The sequence below is a fragment of the Bidens hawaiensis genome, unplaced genomic scaffold (genome assembly GCF_021521415.1).
Source record: "Bidens hawaiensis isolate Kalapana, Puna unplaced genomic scaffold, B.hawaiensis_p1.1 tig00026900_1, whole genome shotgun sequence".
Taxonomy (NCBI): domain Eukaryota; kingdom Viridiplantae; phylum Streptophyta; class Magnoliopsida; order Asterales; family Asteraceae; genus Bidens; species Bidens hawaiensis.
Window position 1 is genome coordinate 229,175 of NW_027494342.1, and position 27,650 is coordinate 256,824.

General features: G+C 34.8%; 3 protein-coding genes across 3 annotated transcripts; 1 reads left to right on the top strand and 2 right to left on the bottom strand.

Annotated features, from left to right (window-relative positions):
• Positions 1–4,865: 4,865 nt before the first annotated feature.
• On the bottom strand, positions 4,866–8,707 carry LOC143574339 (mitogen-activated protein kinase homolog MMK2-like). Its single transcript, XM_077058987.1, has 6 exons — positions 8,352–8,707; positions 6,458–6,587; positions 6,239–6,376; positions 5,827–6,159; positions 5,158–5,341; positions 4,866–5,076 (listed from the first exon to the last, which is right to left on the bottom strand). Exons 1-6 carry the CDS (start codon positions 8,540–8,542, stop codon positions 4,904–4,906), a joined length of 1,149 nt encoding a protein of 382 aa, XP_076915102.1. The 5' UTR covers positions 8,543–8,707; the 3' UTR covers positions 4,866–4,903.
• A 5,206-nt stretch (positions 8,708–13,913) lies between these two features.
• On the bottom strand, positions 13,914–16,883 carry LOC143574340 (putative serine/threonine-protein kinase At1g01540). Its single transcript, XM_077058989.1, has 7 exons — positions 16,333–16,883; positions 15,467–15,571; positions 15,267–15,389; positions 15,009–15,179; positions 14,801–14,930; positions 14,498–14,707; positions 13,914–14,211 (listed from the first exon to the last, which is right to left on the bottom strand). Exons 1-7 carry the CDS (start codon positions 16,881–16,883, stop codon positions 14,077–14,079), a joined length of 1,425 nt encoding a protein of 474 aa, XP_076915104.1. The 3' UTR covers positions 13,914–14,076.
• A 6,527-nt stretch (positions 16,884–23,410) lies between these two features.
• LOC143574363 (ferric reduction oxidase 2-like) lies at positions 23,411–27,264 on the top strand. The gene is made up of 8 exons (XM_077059007.1): positions 23,411–23,605; positions 23,773–23,875; positions 23,966–24,163; positions 24,240–24,474; positions 25,246–25,573; positions 25,804–26,047; positions 26,131–26,837; positions 26,935–27,264. Exons 1-8 carry the CDS (start codon positions 23,449–23,451, stop codon positions 27,072–27,074), a joined length of 2,112 nt encoding a protein of 703 aa, XP_076915122.1. The 5' UTR covers positions 23,411–23,448; the 3' UTR covers positions 27,075–27,264.
• The last annotated feature ends 386 nt before the right edge of the window (positions 27,265–27,650 follow it).

The window sequence follows — 27,650 nt, forward strand, 5'->3', positions numbered from 1 at the left end:
TGATATAATGGCGATCATCCCGTCGGGAGTAACGGCAATAAGAGGTGGAGGGTTCAGAACATACGCACTTGTTTCAAATGTGGCATCAGAAGTGATGGGGTCAACTCTAACTTTCTTGGGAAAAAGAAATTGAGTTTTAGTCTTTTCAAGAATAGGTTGATCTCCCGCCTCGCGGATACTTTTCCGGACACACCCCCTGTCTTCAAAGAGATCGTTAATCATAGAACTCCGACCTGAAAAAGGATAGGAACTTAATCAGGAAAACACTCAAAAAAAGCAAGGAGACAGCGAAAGGTAACTTACGTTCATTTAAATTTACAAAAATAGGTTCCATAAATTCTGTTGGCCACAAACGGCTCATGCCTGCCCACACTAAAGCTTCCTCCGGCAAAGCCCGCATAGGTGTGGGTTCCATCGTAAGTACACGATACCATTCTTGACCTTCATGATTAGCGGTAACAATGTCAGGAAGGGCGGAATTCACCGGACGGCGAACCATGTTTAATGGCACCACGTCTTCAGAAATCCAAAAGAACTTATTCCGCCAATCTTTAGATACCTTTTCAACTTCATATCCGATGCTCCGGTCAGAGAACCCTTGACATGTATACCAACCATTACGAATGGCGAGACGGTAAAACACTGGAAATCGATCAATATGTGGCACCATGTCACGTGCTATGCATACGAACTCATAATGACGAATTCGCATCATAGCACGGGGATGCAATTGAGATAAATGAATTCCATAGGCGGTTAACACCTTCTGAAGGAATCTCGTTATGGGTAGTCGAAAGTTTCCATGAACGAAATAATCGGCATACATAGCCATTTTCCCAGGCGGTGGGAAACTGGCTATTGCACCGATAGAGGGAAACTCTGGTTCCCACTCGGGTGGAATACCATACGTTTCCAATAACTTCTCATATTCTGAGTAGTCCCATGCAATTTCTATCTCATCAACTTCAGTCTGAACATTCGACATTTTGGGAAGATTTAAGGAGGACATACAAGAAAGATTTGATACTTTATAAGAAAGAATCAAGAGGATTATCAGACGAAAAAGATGATAAAACTTTAAAAAGAAGAAGCCTCCCTCTATTTATACTCATCGCAATTAATGCGATGAGATATAAAGAGTAGAGAGAGAAATTTATGACCCAACCAGTGATTGCCACGTCATGCGGGAATTTCGAAAAAGAGAAAAAACTGTACAGTCGGGTACAGTGACAGCCGTCAAAAACGTTCCATCACCTGTTCACGCGCCTGCAAGTGGTCAACTCTTTTTCGTGATTATCCACGCCAACAGAAGATATTTTCTACCTAACTTCGGAAAACAAAAACCCCCCCAAAAAACATTTAAGTCCAGAATGTCACTCGCATAAAAACTTCACGCGGATGAAACACTGGACTGGGGGGACTTGTAGAGGTATGGTACCAAAAAGACCCAAATACCCTTAAGTACCACCCCCAAGTCATAGAGAATCCCCATATGGGCCACCCACGGGACCCATGGATCACCCGCATGTTACAATTGAGGGAGAACATCCTCATAACACACGCGGAAGCATCCTGGCATCCTCAAAAGTTATCCGCAGGATAGGACATCTGTCCGCCTAAACAATCGGAAGACAATGCCTGCGGGACAGCTGTCATCACTCAAGTACCCTCTAGAAGAAGACTCATGATTCTTACTTGAGGAATACGTGACATATTAACCAATGAGCAAAGGACACCTGGCCAGGTTGTTATAACCGTGCACATGGCCAGGGTGCAATCCATCCTATCAATTGGTGACACGTGTCCAGGTTGTTATACTCCTGCACTTGAGACGTATAGCTCAACCTATCACATGGGAACACGTGTCTAGGCGGTTATCAAGGATCTTCTAGAAGAGGACAGCTGCTCCAATCATCTTCCATCATCCTTCGGCTATAAATACCTTGTCAAATGGTATGAGGTATTCATTCACTCACCTATATTCTGACTACACTTAGTCTTTGTACTTCAGTACTTTCTTCACTACGAACGTTACTGATTCTCACGCCGGAGGGTGGTTACAGGAAGACCCCCCCTCTTGTCCTTCCTGTAACGAGACTCACGGTGTCTGTTTTGCAGGTTCCGGTCACTAGACTTTGGGAAGTTGTACTCGTATCGTGTGGTAATTATCGTATTGTACCCTGTGGACTCATTGGATCCAGGACCCATACCCGGGGAGTGGATCCGTGTTTCTTCACTCTTATGGATTATGATATTTGAATCGCTACTCGACATTATTTGCTCTTAATTTTTATTAATTATTTGCTCTGATTGTTTAGGAAGGTTTCTGCAGGGAGACCGTTAAGCTGCCAGTCCAATTCGGTTCTTATTCTCCTGGGACTGCACCTGATCGTATTCCGTATCATTTGTACCTTCTGATGAAGGAAGTAGCTGATATCATGAAGCGTCCCGGCCCCGGGTGGCACAGCAACTCTGATGATATGAAAAAATTGGATTTGGCTGAGCGCAAAATTTCGTGTTTTTGGGCCTACTTCAACCCTCATCTGCCAACTGGCTGGAAATAGTATGCCCTTTTTTCCTTAAATACCTTCCCTTATCGTTTTAAGTTTTCGTGAACATTTTTATCTCTTTGCAGCAATCGGGAAACTGCCAGCGCCGTTGTTGCCAGCTACGACCCCAACCGTATCACGAAGTTTGCTGATTTCGATGAGTTTGAGTATGATGACTTTAGCAGACTCAATCGAAGAGAGATGATTGAAGCTATGGGGATTATTCACTCACGGAAGACACTTGAATATTGGCGCATGTGCCCGATAGAAGTGTTATTCTATTGTAAACTATGTTCCTGCTTTGGCATTGATTACGCTTGTTTAGAGAAAGCTTCTGCGGACGACGTGTGTTTGATGGATGTGGGAGAAAAGGGCTTCCAAGAGTTTTAACTAATGTTATTTCTAAGTGATTATGAACATGTTTATGGTACTAACGAAAGACCAGATCTTATCTTAAGATGTTAAATTAAATTCAGTTTCCTGTAACTCGTTAACGGTTTTTGATTGTTATTTATAGATTTGTCCAATGAGTCGTTTTTAAGTGGTGATTTATGTATCGTTGTCTATCGTTATTTGCTGTATTATAAAGTGCTTGTAGAGCCACATGCTCCAATGCTGCTTGTTTCTAAATCTTTTTGAGAATTAAATATGTCTTGTTTAGCACTTAGCAGTAATGAATAGTGTTAATAATAAGATTGTTTTTTATTACACAGTTGCTTTGATGTTAATCGTAAGCAGTGTTGCAAAAATCCCGACTAGGCACCGATTAATCCTCGATTAATCGCTAGTCCCCACTTCACTGATTAATTTTAGGCTAGTCGGCTAATTAATCGGTCAATGGTCAAATCCAGCCAAAATCGGTGGTTTCCGGCGATATTCCGACCAAAATCAGCGGTTTCCGGTGAGATTCCAGCAAAAAAATGGCGGTTTCCGACGAGATTCCAGCCAATTTTCGACCAAAATATGTTTTTGTATGTGTAAAACTAAAAAATACATATAAAAATGTGTCCGTATATATATAAAACTGAAAAGATTAAAGTCCGATCCAATTAATCCCGATTAATCGCTAGTCCCCACTCCACCGCCCAACTACCGATTAGCGATTTTTACAACGCTGATCGTAAGTATAACCGATAATTTAGTCTGGAATTGTATTTTAGAGAGTAAAAACATTTTGACTGTAAAAGAGTAAGCAATATTTTTTTCAGCATTCTTAATATTTTAAAATAGCAGGCGTATTAGTGTGTATTTTGTAGCTAATTACGTAACGTATTATGAAAATTCATATTAAAAGTTTTGAAAAAATCGTTATATTTATAGTTCTTGATCTTTCAGTGGCTGAAAATAGTGTTTACTCTTCTGATAGTTTATAAAGATGAATCCTGAAAGCTGCAATAATGGTTATGTAATGCATATAATTTGTACTGCATTTGATGACAAAACAACCAGCTAATACTCCCTTCATCCCGGTTAAAATGTCTTAGTTGGAAAACACAAAGTTTAAGGTAAATTAAATTATTGTTTTTTTTTTCTCATCAAATGGCAATAATGCCCTTGGAAACTGGGTCCATAAATATTGTTTATTAATGTTAGTTATATATGTTTAAGAATAAATTTGGAAATTGGCTAATAAATTTTAAAAGTGGGCATTTGTAATAGGACAAATAAAAAAGGAAACGTTGACACTTTTAATGGGCCTTCATCCCGGTTAAAATGTCTTAGTTGGAAAACACAAAGTTTAAGGTAAATTAAATTATTGTTTTTTTTTTCTCATCAAATGGCAATAATGCCCTTGGAAACTGGGTCCATAAATATTGTTTATTAATGTTAGTTATATATGTTTAAGAATAAATTTGGAAATTGGCTAATAAATTTTAAAAGTGGGCATTTGTAATAGGACAAATAAAAAAGGAAACGTTGACACTTTTAATGGGACGGAGGGTGTATGTTATAACCATCTTTAATGTTTAGAAAAACTAATAATGACCTTATATATTTTGTAACTCCTGATCCGAGTTTCCGACCAGTAGACCGATAATATGACCAGTTCAATATTCGAGCCCGTTCAAACAACAATTTGATTTCACAAACCTAGTCACAAGAACGAATTTATTGATAGTAGTATTCTATACTTTCTAAAACCGGAAAGAACAATCACACGCGAATAAACACCAAAGTAACAAATTCAGCAATGTGGATTGTTTATACCTTCTAAAAATGGAAAGAACATAACAGGATATAATAAAATACTTATAGAATCATGTCATAATTGTCTAACTAGTACACATACATACATATGCATATATGATATATGTATACATACTCAAAACACCTATGCATATGTTTCTTCTGACTCAGTGAGTCGGGTCGGGGTTGAATTTTACAGACTCCCTCCAGATGAGCTCTTTGATATTCTCCTCGGTGCAAGACGGCTGCTCAAAGTCAAAACTGAATGGTCTCGGGCATACTGGCTCTTCATTGATATCATGAAGAGGTGCTAAGTACGGATGACACAGAGCCTCGTCAACTGCAAAATCAAAAACATATGGAGCGTTTAGATGTGCATATAAACTATAAAGTGATTCTAGTTCATAATAACGAGATATACCTGTGATACGCCTATTTGGATCAAACACGAGCATCTTTTCAAGCAAATCCAAAGCTCCGGGAGATTTGTCTGGGAATCTAGCAGGGAATTGTTGTTTTGGATACTGAGGAAGTTGTCTAACGTATCTTCTTGCGTTATCACTTCTCAGGAATCCAAGACTCGCGTCATCTGGTGAACCTATCAGCTATACCCGAAAACACATGGTCAAAATGGTCAAACCGGTATACATGGTCACCAATATCAGATTTCATTACAATTATATAGTGGGACCCAAAAAATCTTCATTGGTTTTTATTGTAACATTTTTATCAGTTTAGAGTAAAACTAGTTATTGATATATATGTAAAATTACCAAATTACCCCTAGGTTTAATGTGTGACAAACTTGGATAAGTTTCTGATAACTTAAGGGTAAAAACTAACTTTTAAATAAAAAAAACTGTAAAATTACCAAACTACCCCTGGATTTACGGTGTGGTAAACTTGATTATAATTTTTTGATTATTTTAGGGTAAAACTAATTATTAGTTAAAGTAATGTATATTTACCAAACTACCCCTAGCTTTAAGGTGTGGTTAACTTAATTATAAATTTCTGATTATTTTAAGGTAGAACTAAATATTGATTTAAAAATATATAAATTACCAAAATACCCCTAGATTTAAGGTACCTCTGTGATGAGTCTAAGTTGATGAACATAATCTTTGCCTGGGAACAAGGGTTGTCTGGTCATTATCTCACCAAGAATGCACCCGACCGACCATATATCAATAGCTGCCGTGTACTCTGAACAGTTTAAGAGCAATTCTGGGGCCCGGTACCAACGAGTAACAACATATTCAGTCATAAAATCTGTTTCAGAAGTTGTTCTTGCAAGTCCAAAATCCCCGATTTTCAGGTCACAGTTAGCATTCAGAAGCAAGTTGCTCGGTTTTAGATCGCGGTGCAAGACATTTGCAGAGTGAACATATCTTAGACCACGAAGTATTTGGTATAGAAAATACTGCATACCAAGTATTATAAATGTCAAATAATAAAATATAATATATTCAAAATCTAAAATAGGTAGAGTGGGCCCCGACCCGACAGTGATCATCAGCCAGTGGTTGATTAGAGCGTATTATCTGATGAAGATCAGTGTCCATTAACTCGTAAACAATGTACACGTCATTAAAGTTTTCCTTTAACGGAGGTCGTATGATGTCTTTGATTGCAATTACCTGCATATATTAAACACAAAACAAATTCAATTAATAAAATAAATACAAGTTTAAATGATTAATGTTAGCAAGAAAGTTTACATTTTCATGATCCATGTGGCGGAGAAGCTTGATTTCTCTTAAAGTTCGTTTAGCATCGATTCGGTTGTCAAATGCATTACCGATTTTCTTGATGGCAACTTCTTCACGCGTCTCTGCATTTGTTGCAGCACTGTAGTAGTAAACAAAGGTTAATAAAAAATATACAGTTTTCTTCATTTTCTTAATTTGAGAATAATGTTGATGAAAATTGTAAAAATATAATTTCTACATGATTAAGGAGTAGATATATTAATACAGGAACTGGTGTTTGGATGTGTGTTTTGAATGTGATCATTGTAACAAAAAATTAAACATATTATTTTTATAGCACATCCAAGTATCTAATTATGTATCAATGTTATTCTGTTTTCAAACAAATTTACATGAATTCAAGGAGTTGAAGTAACATCAAGGATTATGCAGTCAAATTGAAAACGATAATGCGATCACATGTTCACTAGTAGTCACCATTAGAGCTGTAAACGATGCAAACCGAACCGAACGAGGCCTTGTTTGTGTTTGTTCATTAAGCTTTTACTGGACAAGCAGACGGTGCATGAACGCATAACCGAAGCGAAGTTAGAGAAAAGAAGCTGTTCATGCTTTGCTAGTTTTCTAAATGAGCATAAATTAACGCAAATGAACACAAAGGAACGAACAAATGAACCAAAAATTAACATAAACGAACGGTTCACTGAAAGTTCGGTTCGTTACAGCCCGCCCACTGTAAACAAGTTGAGCCGAGCCAGTGTGGGTTCGAGCTTGAGCTCAAAACTCAATGAGGCAGCTCGGCTCATCTCATGCTCGAAGTTAAACGAGCCAACGAGTCAAACCGAGCTTCAACTCGGTCACAAAAACGAGCCGGCTCAACCATTCGTTTGAAATCAAGCTTTTTTAGCTAGCTTTGTTCAAGCTTGTATCGAGCGTAGTGGCGAAGCTTGGGCTAAGTCATAGGGGTGGCCGAACTCAATACCTATAAAAATTTTCGGAAAGAAACCGTGAAAATTTATCCTACGAAGCGAGAAAATGGCGGTGACCAGGGACACCCCCCCCCCCCCTTTAAAAGCTACGCCCTTGAGCGAGCTATGAACCGAAATTTTTGAACAGCCCTAGACAACATGATCAAAAAGACAAAATAACACTACTCATACTTCAAACAGATCAATCATATATCAGCATATGAATATAAAAAATCAAAACCTAGCAGTAAAAAGTAAAAACCGAAGAACAAATGAGCCTAAAATTAACATAAAGAACGAACACATTATTAAATTAAACTAAAAAACACAAACGAAGTTAACGAACTCGTTTCATTTACATCCCTAGTCAACATGATCAAACACACAAGAGTGAACTGCGTTTTCGTCCCGGTGGTTTGTCCAAATCTGCGGTTTTAGTCCAATAGTTTCAAAATCTCGATTTTCGTCCCGGTGGTTTCAATTCACCTGCAATTAAACCCTGATTCATTAACCCCATTAAGTATGGTCATTAAACCCATCAGCGTGCCCCTCACGTGAGGGGCATTTTTGTCATTTTTCTCCCAAAATAAACCCCAGTCGTAATTCGCAAGCCCCCTCACGTGAGGGGCTGGGGTGTATTTGTGGGGAGGGAGGACAAAATTGCCCCTCGCGTGAGGGTACGCTGATGGGTTTAACGACCAGACTTAACGGGGTTAATGAATCCGGGTTTAACTGCAGATGAAATGAAACCACGTGGACGAAAATCGCAAATTTGAAACTATTATAATAAAACCGCATGTTTGGACGACGAAAGTTTACTCAAAACACAAAATAAAACTACTCAGAGTTGAAAATAAATCAACTAATAAATAAAAATCTAACATTAACATTCAAACAACAACAATAACAACTAGTTAGATTGATTGATAACATACCAAACAATACCATAAGCTCCTCTGCCAACAGAACGTATAGGAGGCACATACTTTCGTGATACTTCAAAGAGGTTACCGTACACATTATACTGAACGTAACGGCCACCGTGTGTTAAAGTCCCCTTAATATTATTATTATTGTTGCTATTATTATTATTATGACTTTGATGCTCACCTGAGCTTGACTCCATTGCAACAATTGCTCTAAAAAAAATTAGTTTGTTTTGATTAGAAAGAAAAGAAAATAATATTAAACTGGAAAATGAGATTTGAAAAAGAAAAAGAATTAAAGGAGCTTTTCAACTGTATGTAGGTATGGAAATCCGTGAATAATATTATAACTTTTTTAATCTTTTTGTGCTGGTGAAGTTGACTTCTTTCATTAAACCATACACCTGTTATGTTATTATGTTATGTTACTCTTTGGCAATTTATTTAAAGTATTTAACATAACACATGACTGATGTCACTGGTTGTTTGGAAACCAGGTACAAATTGGTTGGAAGTAGAGGTGCAGAAACTGGTTTAAAAGTTAAAATTGTTTGGGTTGAAACTGGTTCGGTTTGGTCAATAAAAGTCAAAACCGGTTTATGATCGGTTTCGGTTCAGGCTGAAACCGGTTTCTCGACCAAGTTGCGATCGGTTCGGTTCGGTTTTTGGTCGGTTTCAGTTTGGGGTTTTGCTCGGTTTTGGCCAGTTTCGGTTAACCGGGTTGGAACCGGTTTTGGGGGAGAAAATTTTAACCAGTTTCAAACTTACGGTTTCAATCAGTTTCAACCCGGTTTCCACATAATCGGTTTCAAACCGGTTCGGTTAACCGGTTTATTTGCCCACATCTAGTTGTAAGTACGATTGCAAACGAGTCGAGCCAAGCAGTTTGAAAGCAACTCGAGCCTTGTATGGGAAGTTGAGCCTTAACGAGCTTAATATTTTCAATATTTAACTATTTTGGACTTTTATGTATTAATTTCACACTGCATAACTAAGCCTGAGCTGTGCATAACTAAGCTTGACCTGAGTTGTGGCTCGTTTAAAGTACTACACAATATTCAAGCTTAGACTCGTTAAAGTTTTTCTCAAAGTAAATGAATATAATTAAAAATGTATAAAAAATAATTAATAAGTTATAAACTAGCCCCGCGTTAGGAAAAGAACTCGAATGGGATCGAGGCTCTCAGAAGTCAAAACAAACCAGTCTCAAGCCTAGTTAAGATCAGGCTCAGCTCATTTACACCCCTAGTTGTTTGCTAGTTAACAAGATCTACAAGTGTCTTTAGATTTTTGTTAACACCTTAGATAATCTATGATTAGATACGAGATTACAAGATAAGGATGCGTAGATCATGTTTAAGTCAAAACCCCACATATACGAGAGTCTCTTGTATCCGGTTTACCTTTTTTTTTTTAACTTTAAACTATTGTGTATGTTATACTACATTTTGATGATTTTGGGCATAAAAATAGTTATATGTGACTTGGAAAAAAAAATCTCCAGCCGAAGGAACTTTGATGCATCCACAATAAAATGAAATATGTAGAACTTAAAAGGGATAAGTAGCCATACACTAGATACAAAATAAGTTAAGATCTTTTCCATCATGGGTGGTCGACTTTACCACAATGTCTTATTTTCTTTATTTTCATTTTATGCACTATTTGTTTATTTCTTAAATTTTAAGTGGCTCTATGACTAGTTTATTAATTCTCATCAATATAGTACAACGGCTAATTTAGTAATTTGTGTATGCATGCTTAAATCTTCTTCTAAAAGATGCTTAAACTATCACTTAAGGGTAACTTATTTATATGTTTTAATATGTAACGACATAATGTATATTACAACTTTTCGACCACCGGTCTCCAAATCTTTAACTTATTAAAGATCAATCTGTGCATGTTGTATTTGAAAAACGAAGTAAAAGAGAAAAATGACATCGTGGGTGTAATAATCTATGTCGTCTGGTGGGCAATTTGGAAGCTTCGAAATGATACTGTTTTTTTGAAAGCACGTATAAAGCATGCGGTGTTGTTTGATAATGTTACTTCTCTTTCCTTTGGTATTCGAGTAGAAAGAGTAAGTGTAGAGTTAATTGGTTAGAGTGGTTGAAGAACCCTCTTTTATTCATGTAATTTTTCTTTCTTGTTTGTGCTCGGCTAGTTTCTTGCTAGTCGGTACTTTATATAATTTCTGTCGTTCAAAAAAAAGAGAAAAATGATAATTTGGACTTGATTAAGTACTATATTTGTTCCACTAAACTAGTTATTGAACAATGCTTTACCTTTTCGTGGTTACAATTACCTAAAGCTTAATTGTTGCTTTAGCTTTACGGTTGCATCGATAAGTTATTATTGTTTATGTGACCCGACTCGAACTATAAATTCACGAGTTAATAGATATCATGTCCCTGAAAAACGAACCCAATAATAGAATTTTTGGGTCGTAACCAAGCACGTCTCACAAGGAAAACTATGATTTAGCGGATCAATATCTCATCAAGTGATTGATCAATAACTTGAATTATTTTTCTTTTTTCAACTCGAAGTCTTGAACCATAGCAACAAGCCAACATCTCTTGTCGTGTTGTCTAAAAGTGATTTTATTTAATAATAATAATAACCAAAATCTCTTGACGTGTTGTTTAAAAGTAAGATATTTAAATAATAACAAATGGCGTGTAACTTTATTTAAATCAATTTTTCTTAAACGTTGTCATTTGATTTTATTTATTATTATTATTTTAAAACGATTGGTATGTTATTGTCCAATAGTTAAGTAGATAAATAAGTCATTGAGCTGTCATGATATATTATGTTTTGCTAGTGGAAGTACAAAATAATACTTGTCAGTATGTCACTAATGAGAGCCATGATATGTTAGTTTTATAAAATAGTGTTTTTTTTATAAAGTTTAAACATATAAAATGACCATTTTTTTATTATTAAAACAAGGCAAACTGCCTTCGTATAATTCCAACTATGCCCGATTGGCATAAGCTCTAGCTATTAAAATGACAAAAATAATCCCAACTACGTATATGGGTTCAAAGTTAACGGAAACTTAACTAGCCGTTAGTTTTTGGTGGCGTGGTCGCTGAATCATAAGACTCATCAATCAAAATTGATTATTTGATTATAACATCTCCAACTCTGCCATGTGAAAAATATCTGGGTCAATTTGGAAGGAAGAGGCGAGAAGGATTTCCCCATGTCCTACCTAAAAAAGAGAAAGCATGACAAAACGGCAACTCACAATTGTATAGAAGATCATAGAACCTTTAGCTGCATGCATCGTGAGCATCCGATCGACAAGGGTTAGGGAGTCTTCTTCCAACGTTCAGAAACAAGATACGGGTTGAGAATGAGGAGTTAGCGAAGTTACACAAGACTGGAATGGGCATAGGATTAGGAACATGTATTGATGTACCATATCGGTTAATGCTTCCAGGTTTGTCTTCTATCTCCGTAACAAATGGTCCATTTATTGATGGGCGAACGGCGAGGGTAGAAACCTTGGGTTTTGTGTTGCTATCATGTGAATGAATTCAACTGAAATACAAATTTATGACTATGCATACCTACATGTGAGAGGGATAATATACTTTTTTAATGAGGTTGAACTCACCGATAAGCTTGTGAGAGATACGTTTAGTAGATACCAAGTTGAATTATAAGCCAAAATGAATAATAGCAAAAAAATTTATTAGATTATTTTTAACAATTCACACATGAACTATGCTCCTAAATTACATTGTATTTTTATAACCACAGGACTTGAACAACCCTCACCTTCTTAGCCGTTAGCCCTTATCCAATACATTGGTACCGCTAAACTGAGGACTCTTCAGTTGAGTTATTGTTTTTACGCAATAAAAGATATTTAAACTTGGTTCTGATTTTCATTTAATGGACCGTTCATTAATATCATGAACCGTAACCTAATCTAGAGACCAAAATCTTATCCAGTCTATCAATAGTAGTTTAAAACACCATGTCCCTCACCTGATTTTATGAATAATACACGATAAACGGTGCTTTTTTACTTGACAAGTATATAAGAACACTAATACATGTGCGTCAACCAACAGGTTAAACTGGGTTTAGGTAAATAACAATCCTAACCATTATCGTGATGGGGATGTTAAATTGTTAATGATTGAGATACACAATAATGATAGGATTAAATTATTAAAATGTTGATATTTGTTGTTATCACCTACTGTTTAACAAATCACTATCATATTATAACGTTCCTTAAAACATATAATTTAATGCAAGTGATTGGCTCCTCATCACATATACTTTAAATAGTATAACGTTCATAAAACCTTGATTCTTTCCTACTCATAAATATCAAAACAAAATCCATATATAATTAATTTTCCTTGAATTTTCAAATAAATATATAAAATTTCTTTTAACATAACCAAACCATACAAGTCATTCCATCAACCTATGAGACTATGTTTAGTAGTTTAACTAAAAAATGAAAAAGTGACTTACACGTCTCTGTCGTGTAGGCGTGAGACACTAACTTTTTTCCTTAAAAACATGTATTGATTTTACTAAAAACATTTATTTTTATTTTTTAAATTTTATTTGATATAAAACTATGTGAGAGGGTTGTTTGTGATTGGTTAGAACAAAGTCGGCCCCACACCCGAGCCCTCACACGCCCACCAACAGGATGTCGCTCCTAACCTCCTACCCCTTGGCACCTCAAGTTCTTTTAGTGTAGTGCCTAACGCCCTTAAAAGCTAATGTCGAGTGAAGCGTTAGCCCACTACACCCAGTATGATTAAATTTCAATACACATCCGCTTTTTATAAATCAAAGGATCAAATTATATAGAATAAAGTCACCACACTAACGTCGACTGAAACGTTAGCCCAGTCAGTCTAATTAAAATTCCAAAGCATGACCACTTTGTATAAAACTAGAGGATCAAATTATATAAAATAAAGTCATTACACTAATGTCAATCGAAGCGTTTGCCCACTACTCTCAGTCTGATTAAATTCCAAAACACATCCACTTTTTATAAAATTAGAGGATCAAATTATATAAAATAAAGTCACTACACTAATGTCGATCAAAGCGTTGGCCCACTACACTCAGTCTGATAAAATTCCAAAACACAAACCACTTTTTATAAAAATAAAGGATCAAATTATATAAAATAAAGTCAATAGAATAAAATTATAAAAGCCATTATGTGGGGCTTTTAGACAATTGCCGTTGTGTATGGACAAATTGCGGCTGTACAGCTGCAGCAAGTTTCAATGAATCAAAACTTAGCTGGATAATGGGTCCCACCACACTATCAAAACCAATCAAAAACCACACTTTTACATTCAAAAACCACATTTAAACCAATCAAAACTTAGCTGGCAATGGTGGTATATTGTAAATAGTAGGAGGAAAGCATTAAAATTCAAAAAAAAAAAACCACACTTTTACACCAAAAGAAAGATGCTTACTTTGCTTGTTTGGGGTCCCATTTTGCAACTATAACTTTTTTTATTTTTATTTTATATAATTTTATTACAAATAAAAAAACTGAAAGAATAATAATAAAAATAATTAAATAGTTGTTTAAATAGTAAATACAAAATTAAAACAAATGAAAAAAATATAATAAATAACAGATTATAAATGTAATATAAGGTTGAGAGAATTTGCAGACCTCAGATCTTTTATCATGAAATCGATCGTTATGTTTGTTTTGTTATCTCCATCTATGATTCCTGTTACTGCTATCGCCTTCGCCGGTATCAGAATCTATATCGCCCGATTTTTTATTATTTAACCCGATATTGTCAACCTTGTAATCGCGATTAGAACGCGAAGATTCTCTCTTCTCCTGCAAATTAAAGTTTAAAAAAAGTTAAAACTTTTTAATTATTAATCATTAAAAAGTATTTAAAGCAGCCAATTGATTCCTCTATCTTATCATTTACTAATAAAAAACATAGTTTATTCACTTATTGTCCATTAGCAATCATTAATAATAATTTTATAAATTTATAACATTAATAAGATTCCTCTAATTTTGTAGTTTACTCCTAAAATCCATGAACTTCATCATCCAGGAATGATTTAGGTACTTGACCGAATAAAAGTCAAAACCGGAAAATAATTATGCTTACAGTGGGAAACAGCAAGTCATCAGCTTCAAGCATGTGAAGTACATGTCCCATTTTTGGTCTTTTTGTTGCGTCCGGATCAACACACCGAAGAGCTACTAAAAGTATGCGTTTTAACGCTTTTGAAGATGGCATTTCTGGCAACTTTGGGTCAACGACCTCGTCAGATTTACGGTTTCCCACCATTGTTTTTAACCATTCAACTAAATTCACCTGTAAATATGCACTTGTTTAAATACACATCCAAAATTGACCCGTTAAATAATTTGAGTTGACCAAAATGGACCCATATGCAATTATGCATACCTCGCCTTGTGGTCGAGCATAATCAACTGGATTTCTCCCAGTGATTATCTCCATAATAAGTATTCCAAAGCTATATACATCACTCTTCTCGGTCAACATCCCGGTGCACGCATACTCTGGTGCAACATAACTGAAAGCAAACGGACCAACTTTTAAATTTCGAAAGTACATTTGACAGCGTAGATTTCAAGAAAACGGACCAACTTACCCAAACGTTCCCATAACACGAGTTGTCACATAACTTGTATCCGAACCCAAGAGCTTGGCAAGCCCAAAGTCAGAAACTTTAGGGTTCCATTGGCGATCAAGTAATATATTGTTGGACTTTATATCACGATGAACCACTTTCGGTTCAAGACCCTCGTGAAGATACGCCAAACTGTAATAACAAGAATATAAAGGCTTAACATTTACCAACACATCTTGACTTACAAGCAAATTAGGTAAACAAATTTCACGAACATACCCTTTTGCAGTTCCCTGAATGATATTCATACGAATACTCCACGTTAAAGGGCTAACATCCCCAACCTCACCATGAACCCACTGTTCAAGATTCCCGTTGTCTACATATTCATAGACCAGCATCCTGGAAAAGAACATTTAATAAGAATAACAAAAATGAAAACTTTGGAAAATAAAATTCTTCATAAAGTTAGTTCTTACCTATAGGCTCCTTCAACACAATATCCTAGCAAACGAACAAGATTCTTGTGACGCACACGTCCAATCGCTTCTACTTCTACTTTAAACTCCCTCTCAGCTTGACCCCTGTTTGTTTATCATAGGTTAAAAAAATGCAAAATTTACATTAAAAAAGATAGTATAAAAATTCAAAAAGACTAAAACTTGTAAACCATAAAGAATCCCCTTGTTCTTTTAACCAAACCCTTAACACATTTAACAAGTTCTTACATAGATATCACAAATTGAGTTGTCAAACTGTCATAAACCATCGATTAATCAAAACAATGGGACATGATTGTGAGAGATTACATTCTCCGTGAGAGAAATAGAAAACTTCATACTACATATATGCAGTATACATTACATATATGTAGTATATACTACATATATGCTATACATACTACATATTGCATATATGTAGTATTAAGTTCTTTAGTTCTCACACGAAGAATGAGTTCTCTCATGATCCCGTCCCATTGTTCTGATTACTCGGTGGTTTATGACAATATGTCTACTCAATTTGTGATATCTATGCAAGAACTTGCTATATTTGTTGAAAATTTAATCAAATGAACAACTGAATACATGCATACTATACATATGCAATGAGTTTGGATCAAATACAAACTAAATTAACCGTGCTAACCGTGAAAATCAATGTAATTATATATACAACGTAGAGTAATTATAATTACACTGCTTGATTCTCACAGTTAGCACGTTAATTTAATTTGTACGAAGAACAAGTTCTTTCACGATCCCGTCCCTTAAACAACTACACAAGCATATGCTTGATTAGACTATAAGTCACTGACACCTAAAAGTCTAATGTTGTAAACAATCACCTGTTATTTAACAAGTTTTTAACCGCGACACGAGTATTATCCTCCAAAACCCCACTATACACAATCCCATATCCCCCTTCCCCAATCACATTCTCATCCGCCAACCCGTTAGTCGCCGCTTCAAGCTCCCGAAGCGTATACCACCTCCCCCACCCCAAATGCGACACTTGTGGCAACACCGAACTCCCACCGCCACCGCCACCACTCGTATGGCCCGTATCGGTGCTCGTGGCTCGACTCTCCCCACTCGAGAACACGACACGGTGTTCGGGCTTCCCGATGTCGATTTGGATCTCGGGAACAGCCGATGATGATTGTCTGCAAACAATTTCTTGAATGTCTTTTGTGGCGGGTGGTTGGGTTAGGGTTTGGTTGTTTGGTTTTTTGTAGTGGCTGCGGCGGCGGGAGGTATAGCAGACGGAGAGGAGGAATAGTAAGAGGACGAAGATGGCGCCGACGAAGATTCCGACGACTACCCATAGACGGAGGCCGAAGATGGATGTGGGTTTTGAGAGCTCGGTGTTCATGAATGCTTTATCGTATATTGACATTAGAGATGGTGATAACGGATAGCATGTGTCAATGAGTTAGCTCAGTGAGTGAGTGGTTGCCGGAGATGAGTTCCGGCGAGTTTGTGTGTGAGAGAGAGAGAAAGTGAGAGAGAATGTGTGTTACTGAATTAGTAAGATGTGGTGGTGTCTAAATATTATTATTATTATTATTATTATTATTATTGTCTTGGTTTGTGAATTAGAGGTGCATAAACCGGATTAAAACTCAAAACCATTTTGGGTTGACACTGGTTCGGTTTGGTCTAAAAAGCCAAAACTAATTTATGATCGGTTTCAATTCAGTTTGAACCTGGTTTTTTACCAGGTTACGATCTGTTTCGGTTCGGGTTTTGACCGGTTGTTGCCGGTTTCGGCTCGATTAACTGGTTTTGGGGAGAAAATTACAAACCGGTTCCAAACCAACGGTTTCAATTGGTTCCGAACTAGTTTCTACATAATCGGTTTCAAACTGGTTCGGTTTCGGTTCAATTTCAGGTCGGTCGGGTCGGTTAATCGGTTTGTTTGCCCACCTCTACATAGAATTATATATTGTCACTCGTGTTGGGTTGACGGGTTAGCATGTTGATGTTTTTCAACTCTGACATAACTTGTATATTTTTATTTGTGGTGTGTCGTGTTGATTCGTTAAATTTGTTGTGTTTGGGTTGTGTTTAGGGTCAACTCATTTTGTGTTTATATACGAATGTGAGTAATAAATATTGACTTAGTAATAAAGTAAATAATTAATTACTCTTATTCATATGAAGGTTGGTAATAATTTGTGAGACATCTAATTGGTTTTGTGTGTTTAACTCTCATTCCCGATTAACAAACTTAAGTTCATGCATTTAGCTTTTAATAATAACAAACGAATAAAAGTAGCTAGAGAATTGACAGTTAAATTAATAAAATACAAATGTTAAAACTAAAAAGTAAATAAAAGTAGTTTAAAAAAGGTAGTTTTACTTTTAAAAATTAAAGATCTAATTAGTAAGAAATTGAGTTACAAGGTTGGCATTTGGTTAAAAGGTTTATTTTATTAGAGTATTCCAGGCAGAATTTATAAAACTATACTAAAAATTATAAAAAATAAATTTTACCTTTAATATTTTTTTATACCATTGTCATATTTGCTCTATCATTCAATTTCAACAAATATTAAAATATTTACAGATGATGAATAGTGTATGTTCTCTTTCCCACACTCTAAAAAAGTAGAGAAACCCTCACGTAATTTGAAGAAGCTAATGCGAATGATCTATTAGGGTCATTTTCCGGGTATGAAATATGAAGGTAATTGGGTCACGGGTTCCAACAACAGGTTTGTAGGGAGACCCGTGTAGCCGATTGTATATCAAATCAATTATAAACCTTAGTCTTAGAAAAAATTCATGATCACATCTATTTTAGTGGTTAATTTGTTGGTTTATGGTTGATTTTTTTTCTTTCTTGTCTATTTTATGTTTTGAGTTGATTTATGTTTATTTTTATATTCTTAATTGATTAAAGTTGGTTTGTTTTTTTATGAAATGATATTTTTATCGTTCTTGAAAGATATTTGTGTTTTGTAAAGTAATAAATTCATTAGATTGTTCACTATCATTCAAGTGTCATCAACAAATAATTTAGTTGATGATAAGTTGGGCCGTTCGTAATTCAGCATCAAATTGAGCCTAAGTTTATTGTGCTACATACGGGTCTTCAGGAACCGATTAGCATATAAACATGTGAGAACCCGAATCGCACTAGAGTAATAGAGACGAGTCTCGGTTGTGAATTTCTCCATTAATGGGTAACGGGCCGAGTTTGAGGCGTTGCTCACGCCTATTCTGGAGTTACCAAGGTCAATTGGAGACAATATGTGAATAAAAACAATAAAACAATCCAAAACCGAAAAAACAAAAGGCGACTGATTGGTTTAATGTTTTGTAATGCCCGAATTTACGGTTTGCTTTTGGTTTTGATTTTCGTTTTGTATCTAATCAAAATTTTCATTTTTTAGTTTTAGTAATTTATATGAGTTTAATTTTTAGCTCAAATATATAAAAATCAGTTGGTTAATAATTATTAACATAACAATTTAGGCTCAAGTTTAATATTTTGGGCCAAAAAAGTTTTTCACTCTAAACCTTTGAAGTCCAAAAGAGAAAACCCAAAAAAAAAACAACTGGACGGTTCTTAGAAATTCAAAAACCAAAGTTTTAGCTCTTGGTTCATTTTAAACCCAAAGCCGACCCATATCGAACTATTCACACCCTATATGTTTCTTGATGATGGTTAAAGGTTAAAGGTTGGTGACTGACAAAGGTATTCGAAATGACACAATTAAGACGACAAAAAATAATGTTAACGAGCTTGTATTCGATGACCAGCCCAGGTTCAAACAAAAGCTACATCTTCAGATTTGGGCTCAGTCAGATTGTAGTGTGCCTAAGTAAACAGGTCTTAATGGGCCTTTAATTTTGTGATAGATATTAGATAGCCCATGTTTATCCTCAATTCTTTTTTTTAATTTAAAGTTTAAACACAGAAGGATTCGAACAATATGAAAGATTCGTGCCATAAAACTAGAAGTGATAAAACTCAACTAAATGAAATATTATTTTTCATAATTATGCATCGGATAATGTTTTTCCAAACTTCAGAGCATGGTGTCAAGGAGTAAACTTTCGACTCCCTGACGGCTTAGACGCATTCTAAGATAAGATTAATGACCCATACAAATCACAAGTTACAAAATATTATTTATTTCAAGTATAAGCGTGTAACCTATAAATTGTCTGGATCAATGGACCATAGCTCATAAGGCTTATCTTAGAACGCATCTAAGACGTTCAAGAGAGTATGAAGTTAACTTTGCGACAATGGGGGCTATGAAGTATGAACAACACCTTTCATTCCAACGTCCAAACTCCGAACAAATTCCATATGTCACGAGACACAAGTCAAAGGCCATAAACTCCATTTCCCTACAAGGAACCAAAACATCTAGTCAAGACGATCTGTTATATTGTATGGCTGCCTATTGTTATACATGAAACGCGTATTTTTATAAATTAATCGCTCTCATTATGGTGAGACTAACAATTTTATTGCTTGTGCATACCCACTAGAATCGTATCTTGCACTATTACAATGCTCTCGTGTTAATGACAAGGATTTATGTAGCATTATCATGACAAAAATACTTTTTTTTTTCACGAAACTAGTAAAAAAACAAAACTACAAAAGTATAAAACACATACAATTTTTAGGAAAGGAAATCATAATAGGCAATTATAACTAGCTTTTGCCGGATAAGGTTACTCTTCTCTTGCTTTGTCTTTTAAAACCGGAATGTATGTCACAAGCCATTTTTATTTGTTATGTGTTATAAACTTATAATATCATGTGAACTCTACTTGAAATTTAATCATGTACTTTTTTAATATGTAAATGGTTATTGTGTAGCAAACACTTTTTTTGTTAATTGACATGGTGAAGCTTGTCATGTTTTGCATTGTGTGTACGTAATGGCATGTAATTCTTAAACTTATGTATTGAGATCGACTAGCATATTCCGTTTAAAAAACCTACACTTTGTATCTTGTTATATATGTGTCATAAATTTATTATGTTAGCAAGGGATTTGTAACAAGGTGACCGGTGCTACGTAAATACCTACTTTTTATAAAAAAAAACACTTATGTTAACAGGTATATGAAATCATTCTTTTGTAAAATTTGGCATATAAATATGAAAATCTTTTATGGAAAATTGACTAAAACAAGTTTGTTTTTATGTTACGTTAAACACATTGGCGTTTTGCGACCGCTATAAATTACAGTTACAGATACTCAGTTTTCTAGTAGTGACTCGCACCTTTAACGTAGCAGCTCCCAGTGGCGGACCCAGGATTTATTTTCTTGGGGGGCGACATCGGAACTTAACACTAATTTTATGGGGGGCGATCGGGATTTTCATATACAAATAACACTAAAAAAAAAAATTTAAGGTGGGCGGCCGCCCCCCTTACGGGACACATAGGTCCGCCCCTGGCAGCTCCACATCAAACCACCTCTCCAAAGAACGCATGCCCATGTGCACAAATGTAATTGTAGCGACGTAAATTGCAGAAAGATTGTACTTAAAACGATGTTATATGGTTTTGTTAGGTGATGATGTCCGGAATCAGGCTATATCATATATTCATATACATATTGCATACATGTTTGTGACACACATCCGTATACAGTTTAGTTAAGTCGACTTAGTTACCGGAGGGTGTTCCTTGAGGCCAGTGGCGTAGACAGAAATTTTTTCCTATGGGTTTGAAAATTTTTGAGGGACAGACGACCAATTATTTATCACTTGATTTGAGTTTTGTACGTGTGCTATGTCAAAATACACTAATATATAACACTAAAACAGTACTGGTTCGGCCGAACCCCGTTCCCATAAAGCTGCCTACGCTCATGCTTAAGGCGATCGAGAATATCCCTTCTAAAGGATTTTCTTCATGTTACATGCATCTAGCTCCAGCCTCCAAATAACGTTCCTAAGTATTCACAACTTAAAAAATGTGGTGCAAATTGTAAAACAATTTGAATTAAGAACTTATACTATTCTAGCAATCTAGCCTATGGATAATGGATGTACTTTGTAAAGGGTTGTTAAGATTATACATTAAATTAATAATTAAAAATCTTCTATTGATAAATTAAACTGTACAAGTTTCAACTCACAAATTACAAGAACCAACAAAGAGTGGCTATAATCACAAAAACAATTAGGAGAGCACAAGTGTGTGGCTTGAGAATAAAGTAATGATGAAAGGTGACATAAAATTGTTTTTGCATGATCCATGCAACACTAAATTCTCTTCTATTCCCACATGACATAATACAAACCAAATAAAAAAATGAAATTAAATTCTCTTCTTACAAATCTCTTACATGAATCATGCATTCATTCTAATTCGTCTACAAAAAAACTCAAACAAATTAATATGCTAATTGAGGATAGTTGAGAAGTGAGATTTTTTGATAATTAGAGTTTGTCAACTGTTCTTTTTTATGATTTATCCTGCAAATTGTAGTAATTAAACTAAAGCCATGGCATGGGTTACAATTTATCTTTATATGATGCGTAATTAAATAATTTCCAAAGTATGTATCTAGTTAAACATTATATATAAGTAGTTATAATATACGTATGTCAATTCCGGCTTTGGGGTGCGTGTGTGTGTTGGGGGGGGGGGGGGGGGATTATGCATCGTTAATGTTTAATCATAATCATTCAATTCATTTAATCCTATTTTTATAAAAATAATTTTGCACAACCCAAATTCTCAATAAGCCGATTTGAAATTTTAACTTTTCAAACCCAATAAAAAACCCTTTTATTAATTAATACCCAAATTTTTTTCTCGAATTCGACCCAAAAATTTATAACGATTTTCGGAGATGGCCCTGATATATCTATGTATGTATGTATGATAAATTGGCATATATAATAAAAATTATATAAGATTGTTATTATTCCAACTTTTGAATACCATACCGGTCAATAAACTACTCTAGCTTTTTCGCACGAAGATAAAAGAAACGGATAACATCATAACTTTAGGGGGGTGTTTGGGATTTCTTATTTTTATCAACTTATACTTATAAACTTTTTGAAAAGTTAATAAGGTATATAAGGTGTTTGGCAAACCATAAGGTCTTATGGATTTTAACTTATGATGAAGGCAAAATAAATGGATTTTGATAATTAGGAATATGTAACTTATTAACTTAATGAGTTTGATTTAAACCCTTTTAAAAAAGAGTGTACATTTTGGTCATTTTGGTTTTCTTCAACACATAAGCTAATCCAAACATTTTTTTAAAAACTTCTTTTCAAAATTTCATAAGTTTATAAGCCCTTTTAATAAAAAGTCTTTTTTCACTTAAATAAGCAATCCCAAACACACCCTTATATCGTATACTGTTATGTTGTTTATAAAGTAGTAATAATAAAATATATATGTATTTTAAGAAATACAATAATAAAGTTTTTTTTAGTGAGAATATTTGTTTTACTTAAAAAAAAGGGTGTCGATTCGAACCATACCAATTAACTGAACTGGTTTGGGTCCAGGTCCGGCAACCTACCGGGCAACCATGGGCGAACGTTTATTATCGCCAACCATGTCCCGTTATATCAATTTTTGTTACATTTGTTAAAATATTTAAAGACTAATATTAAGAAACAGATGTATACAAACTTAATATTTACATGACTTCGATTATGCGTAATAGTAGGGCATAAAACATGCTATATGCTCATTTTCTTCACGGTCCATTTGCATAATAATATACACATACACTGATACACATGATACGTATATGTATATATTATCATGATCTTAGCTACACTTTTATATATTCACACGCATATGTCAAAACATTAAAAAACAGTGGTTTTCCAAATATACCCTTTGGTACACTTTTAACTAAATCTCACTTCTATAAATAGCAGTCTCCCTTTATTCCTTTTGCAAACCAACAATATATCAAGAGAGAGTAAGAATAATAATAATAAGATGATGATGATGATTATGAAGATGATCAAAGGGCTTGCAATGATGGTCTTCATAGGCTATCTTTTCCTATGGATCATCACACCAACCTATGTCTATAAGCAAAAGTGGCTCGTTAGGGTTCGAGCCCACACCACTTCTACTTACTTCGGGACTCAAGGTTCGCTTCCACTTCTTGAATCGCCATTACTTGAATCTAGTCCGATTTTACTATTTTACTGGTCTAGTCTAGTTGCATGATAACACAAGATAACACATAATGTAACAACTTTAATTTTAAGTGTTTATTTTTATCTTACTAGTTTATTTTTTTCGTATAAATTTTAGGTCCGACGATGTTACTCTACACACTCCCCATTTTGTTCATGGCGGTCGTGGGAAGTGTATATCTCCATTTAAGAAAAAAGGCGAACCAAAACCGGGACGAAGGGTATAATAGTCATTGCATATACATATTTAAACTTGCTCAAATTTTATTACTCCATGATAGTTAATATATTTTTATCTTCTCAACCTTTAGAAAGAAAGAAGCTAAACCCGATAACTTGAGTATATGGAGAAGGCCAATGATCATCAAAGGTCTCGGGATTGTCTCAAAAATCGAGCTTGCGTTCTTCGTTATGTTTATCGCTCTCATTGTATGGTCTTTCACGACGTACTTACACGTCGGTTTTTCCAAAATTAATCATAAATCAGCTGCCAAAAAAGGAGAGGAAGTGTATGTGAATAAATCAATATATTTGTTCATTTGTTCTATGTTACATATGTTAGTTCAATATTATTTTGGTTGGCAGGTGGCAATCAAAGTTGGATTCAGTGGCTCTACGATTCGGGTTAATTGGCAACTTGTGCCTAGCATTTTTGTTCTTCCCAGTGACTCGAGGATCGTCTATATTGTCGTTGTTCGGGCTGACTTCTGAGGCTAGCATCAAGTATCACATATGGCTTGGACATATTGTTATGACCCTCTTCACTTCTCATGGTGTTTGTTACATTATCTATTGGATAGTAACCAAGCAGATATCTGAGGTATCATTTTTTTAAATTATCTATAATATATATAAACAAAAGTTTTAGAAGTTCTCTAGTTGCTCCTTACATTCTCTCTAGCCACCAGATTGCAATAATTGTAAATTGAGATTTTTCATGCATTTGATCCGAATTTAGGGGTATGGGTCTCACCAAACCCAAATATTGTCCTTAAATGGGTTTTTCATGTAACTAATTAAAAATTAATCTTATCAAATATTTGATATGATAATCTCTATAAAATAGAGATATACTAAAGATTAATATATGTTTTTTAAAGATATTATTTATAATTAAGAAATAATTTTTTAGTAATAAAATTAAGCCGCTCATGGGTCTCACCAAACCTATATAGCTTTTAAAACGGGTTATAACATTTCAGTTATTTGTTAAATCTTTTCATCATCAAATTCTAAATATATTATTAACTTCCTTACAATAAAATAAATTAAAATTTAAAAAAAATATATAAATATTATAAACGAATAATATAAAACAACCCCGTAACACGAGGGATAAAAGCTAGTTATTATTTATAAATTAGTTACAATCTTTATGGCTTAGATGTCCTGAAAATATTCCACCAGTGAATTTGGAAAATGAAGATAAAGCCAATAATTGTTAGAATATTTTCCACTTAATAAGTCAACTTCTATATGGTCCAAAACTGTTGACCATCATAAAGTTATTTTACATCACTTTTTATCATATGATTAGATTCATTATACCATTAATTAACAGTTAACTAATGTTATGTGATGGTTGATGTAGATGTTGAAATGGGCAAAAACCGACATATCGAATGTAGCCGGAGAGGTGGCTTTGGTAGCGGGATTGGTTATGTGGGCGACGACGTTTCCTAGGATTAGACGAAAGATGTTTGAGGTTTTCTTCTACGTGCATCACTTGTACATCATCTTCATTGTCTTCTTCGTGTTCCATGTTGGCATAGCGTATGCCTCCATCATGCTTCCTGGATTCTATCTTTTCATGATTGATCGGTTCTTGAGATTTTTACAATCCAAAGGGAACGTTCGTTTGGTTTCTACGCGTGTACTTCCATGTGAAACTCTCGAGCTCAACTTCTCCAAGAGCCGAGGTATAATCGAGCACATAAACTATAGAAAACATAAAGTTTTATAAAGTGATAGTTATTGTCATTATAAGTTTATAACATCCAACATCTTATACCAACGAATATTATAGAAAATAGATTACATAACATTATAGTTAAATAAAAACTATTGCCATTGTAAAACTCGACAACTCATACCAACCAATATTGTTCGACTAAGATGTCAAATAAATATAATTTTTTTTTCAAAGCAGATTTGGATTATACACCAACAAGCATCATATTCATCAATATCCCAAGCATTTCAAAGGCTCAATGGCATCCATTCACCATTACTTCAAGTAGTAATTTAGAGCCAGAAAAGCTAAGTGTTATGATCAAAAGTGAAGGGAGTTGGTCTAGTAAACTCTACCAAATGTTATCATCCCCTAATTCTAATGATCGGCTCGATGTACGCGTTGAAGGACCTTATGGACCTATCTCAACCAACTTTCTAAGGTAAAATGTCCATGAGAATAACATGTGTATGTTAGGTTAAATTAAATTTGAATATACTTACTTAAATCAAGTTATGGTTTCAGGCATGATATGCTAGTGATGGTGAGCGGAGGAAGTGGGATAACGCCGTTTATCTCTATATTTAGGGAGCTTGTTTACACAACCGAGACGCTAAAATGTAAAGCTCCAAAAATTCTCTTTATTAGTGCGTTTAAAGACTCGTCTGATCTCACCATGTTAGAATTGTTATTACCAACATCCGGTACACCTATAGAGTTCTCAAAATTAGAGTTACAAATCGAAGCCTATGTGACAAGAGAGAAGCAACCCGTGACCAATGATAAGAAACCCGTGAGTACCATCTGGTTTAAACCAAACACTTCTGATACGCCCATAACTCCTGTTTTAGGAAAAAATGGTTGGTTATGGCTTGGCGCGATTATTTCGTGTTCTTTTGTGGTTTTCCTTTTGTCTATGGGACTTTTGACGCGATTTTACATCTATCCTATTGATAAAAACACGAACAAAGTGTACTCGTATGGATCAAGGGCCGCGTTGAATATGTTGCTCATTTGTGTGTCTATAATGGTGACATGTTTTGTGGGTTTTTGGTGGAATAAGAAGAGTAATGCTATGGATTCGAAGCAAATTCAAAATATGGAGGGTGCGACACCCGTTAGCTCACCCAACTCGTGGTTTTATAACGCGGATAGAGAGCTTGAAAGCGTGCCCCAACAATCGCTCTTTCAGTCTACAAATGTGCATTTTGGCGAAAGGCCGGATCTTAAGAGTAAGACTTGAACTTATACCTTATACCTTATGCATGAAAAGTTGAAAATTTTAATTCTTTTAAATAATTTTGAGTTTTATTTTGTGATTTTTGTTAGGGATTTTGTTTGAGCAAAAAGAAGCAAGTGTTGGAGTTCTTGTTTGTGGGCCAAAGAAAATGAGGCATGAGGTTGCAAATATATGTTCATCTGGATTGGCTTCAAACTTGCATTTTGAGTCCATAAGTTTTAGTTGGTGATTGGCTTTTGCAAATTACAAGATATGGTGTGCATTGTGCAACAAGTTGTTACTTTTTTTTTGTCTTATCAATCCTCACTTTTGACAACTCAAATTTTAATCCAGAATTAGATGTGTGCAAATCTGAATGGTGTCTATCTTTCCTTTTGTTTGTAAACTTTTAATACATAAATAAACTGTTTTTTATTCACTAGCAATGAATTATTATCGAACATTTTGGATTTAAATTATATACTTTTTGGTAAGCTCTTAGGTTTGCTCATCGGTTTTCGTATTCGAGTTCTATTTTTTTCAAACTGAACTCGAATTCATACTGAATTGGACTTGGAATTCCAAACCCAATTTGAATTTCGATTGATATAAATAAACCGAAATGTGGAAAAGTACATTGAAAAATTCCGTATATAAACATGTATATTGTAAATATAAAAATAGCATATGTAAACTCAAATTTTGGGTTAGTTCGAAAATCACAAATTCAAATTGAATTCCAAACCGTGTTCAAATTCGGTTTTTTTACCAATATTGAATAATAAATACCCCCCTAAAAGGGTGGGGTTAATGTAGAATTCATACC

What these genes read in the sequence shown, in the direction of transcription:
- LOC143574339 (XM_077058987.1), bottom strand. Translation starts at nt 8,542, where the DNA reads ATGGAGTCAAGCTCAGGTGAGCATCAAAGTCATAATAATAATAATAGC. An exon ending in GGAGCTTATGGTATTGTTTG is followed by an intron (nt 6,588 to 8,351) that starts GTATGTTATCAA and finishes TTACTACTACAG; the next exon opens with TGCTGCAACAAATGCAGAGA. An exon ending in TGGCTGATGATCACTGTCGG is followed by an intron (nt 6,160 to 6,238) that starts GTCGGGGCCCAC and finishes CTTGGTATGCAG; the next exon opens with TATTTTCTATACCAAATACT.
- LOC143574340 (XM_077058989.1), bottom strand. Translation starts at nt 16,883, where the DNA reads ATGTCAATATACGATAAAGCATTCATGAACACCGAGCTCTCAAAACCC. An exon ending in TGTGTTGAAGGAGCCTATAG is followed by an intron (nt 15,390 to 15,466) that starts GTAAGAACTAAC and finishes GTTCTTTTCCAG; the next exon opens with GATGCTGGTCTATGAATATG. An exon ending in ATGACTTGCTGTTTCCCACT is followed by an intron (nt 14,212 to 14,497) that starts GTAAGCATAATT and finishes TTTAATTTGCAG; the next exon opens with GAGAAGAGAGAATCTTCGCG.
- LOC143574363 (XM_077059007.1), top strand. Translation starts at nt 23,449, where the DNA reads ATGATGATGATGATTATGAAGATGATCAAAGGGCTTGCAATGATGGTC. An exon ending in TACTTACTTCGGGACTCAAG is followed by an intron (nt 23,606 to 23,772) that starts GTTCGCTTCCAC and finishes TATAAATTTTAG; the next exon opens with GTCCGACGATGTTACTCTAC. An exon ending in TAACCAAGCAGATATCTGAG is followed by an intron (nt 24,475 to 25,245) that starts GTATCATTTTTT and finishes TGGTTGATGTAG; the next exon opens with ATGTTGAAATGGGCAAAAAC.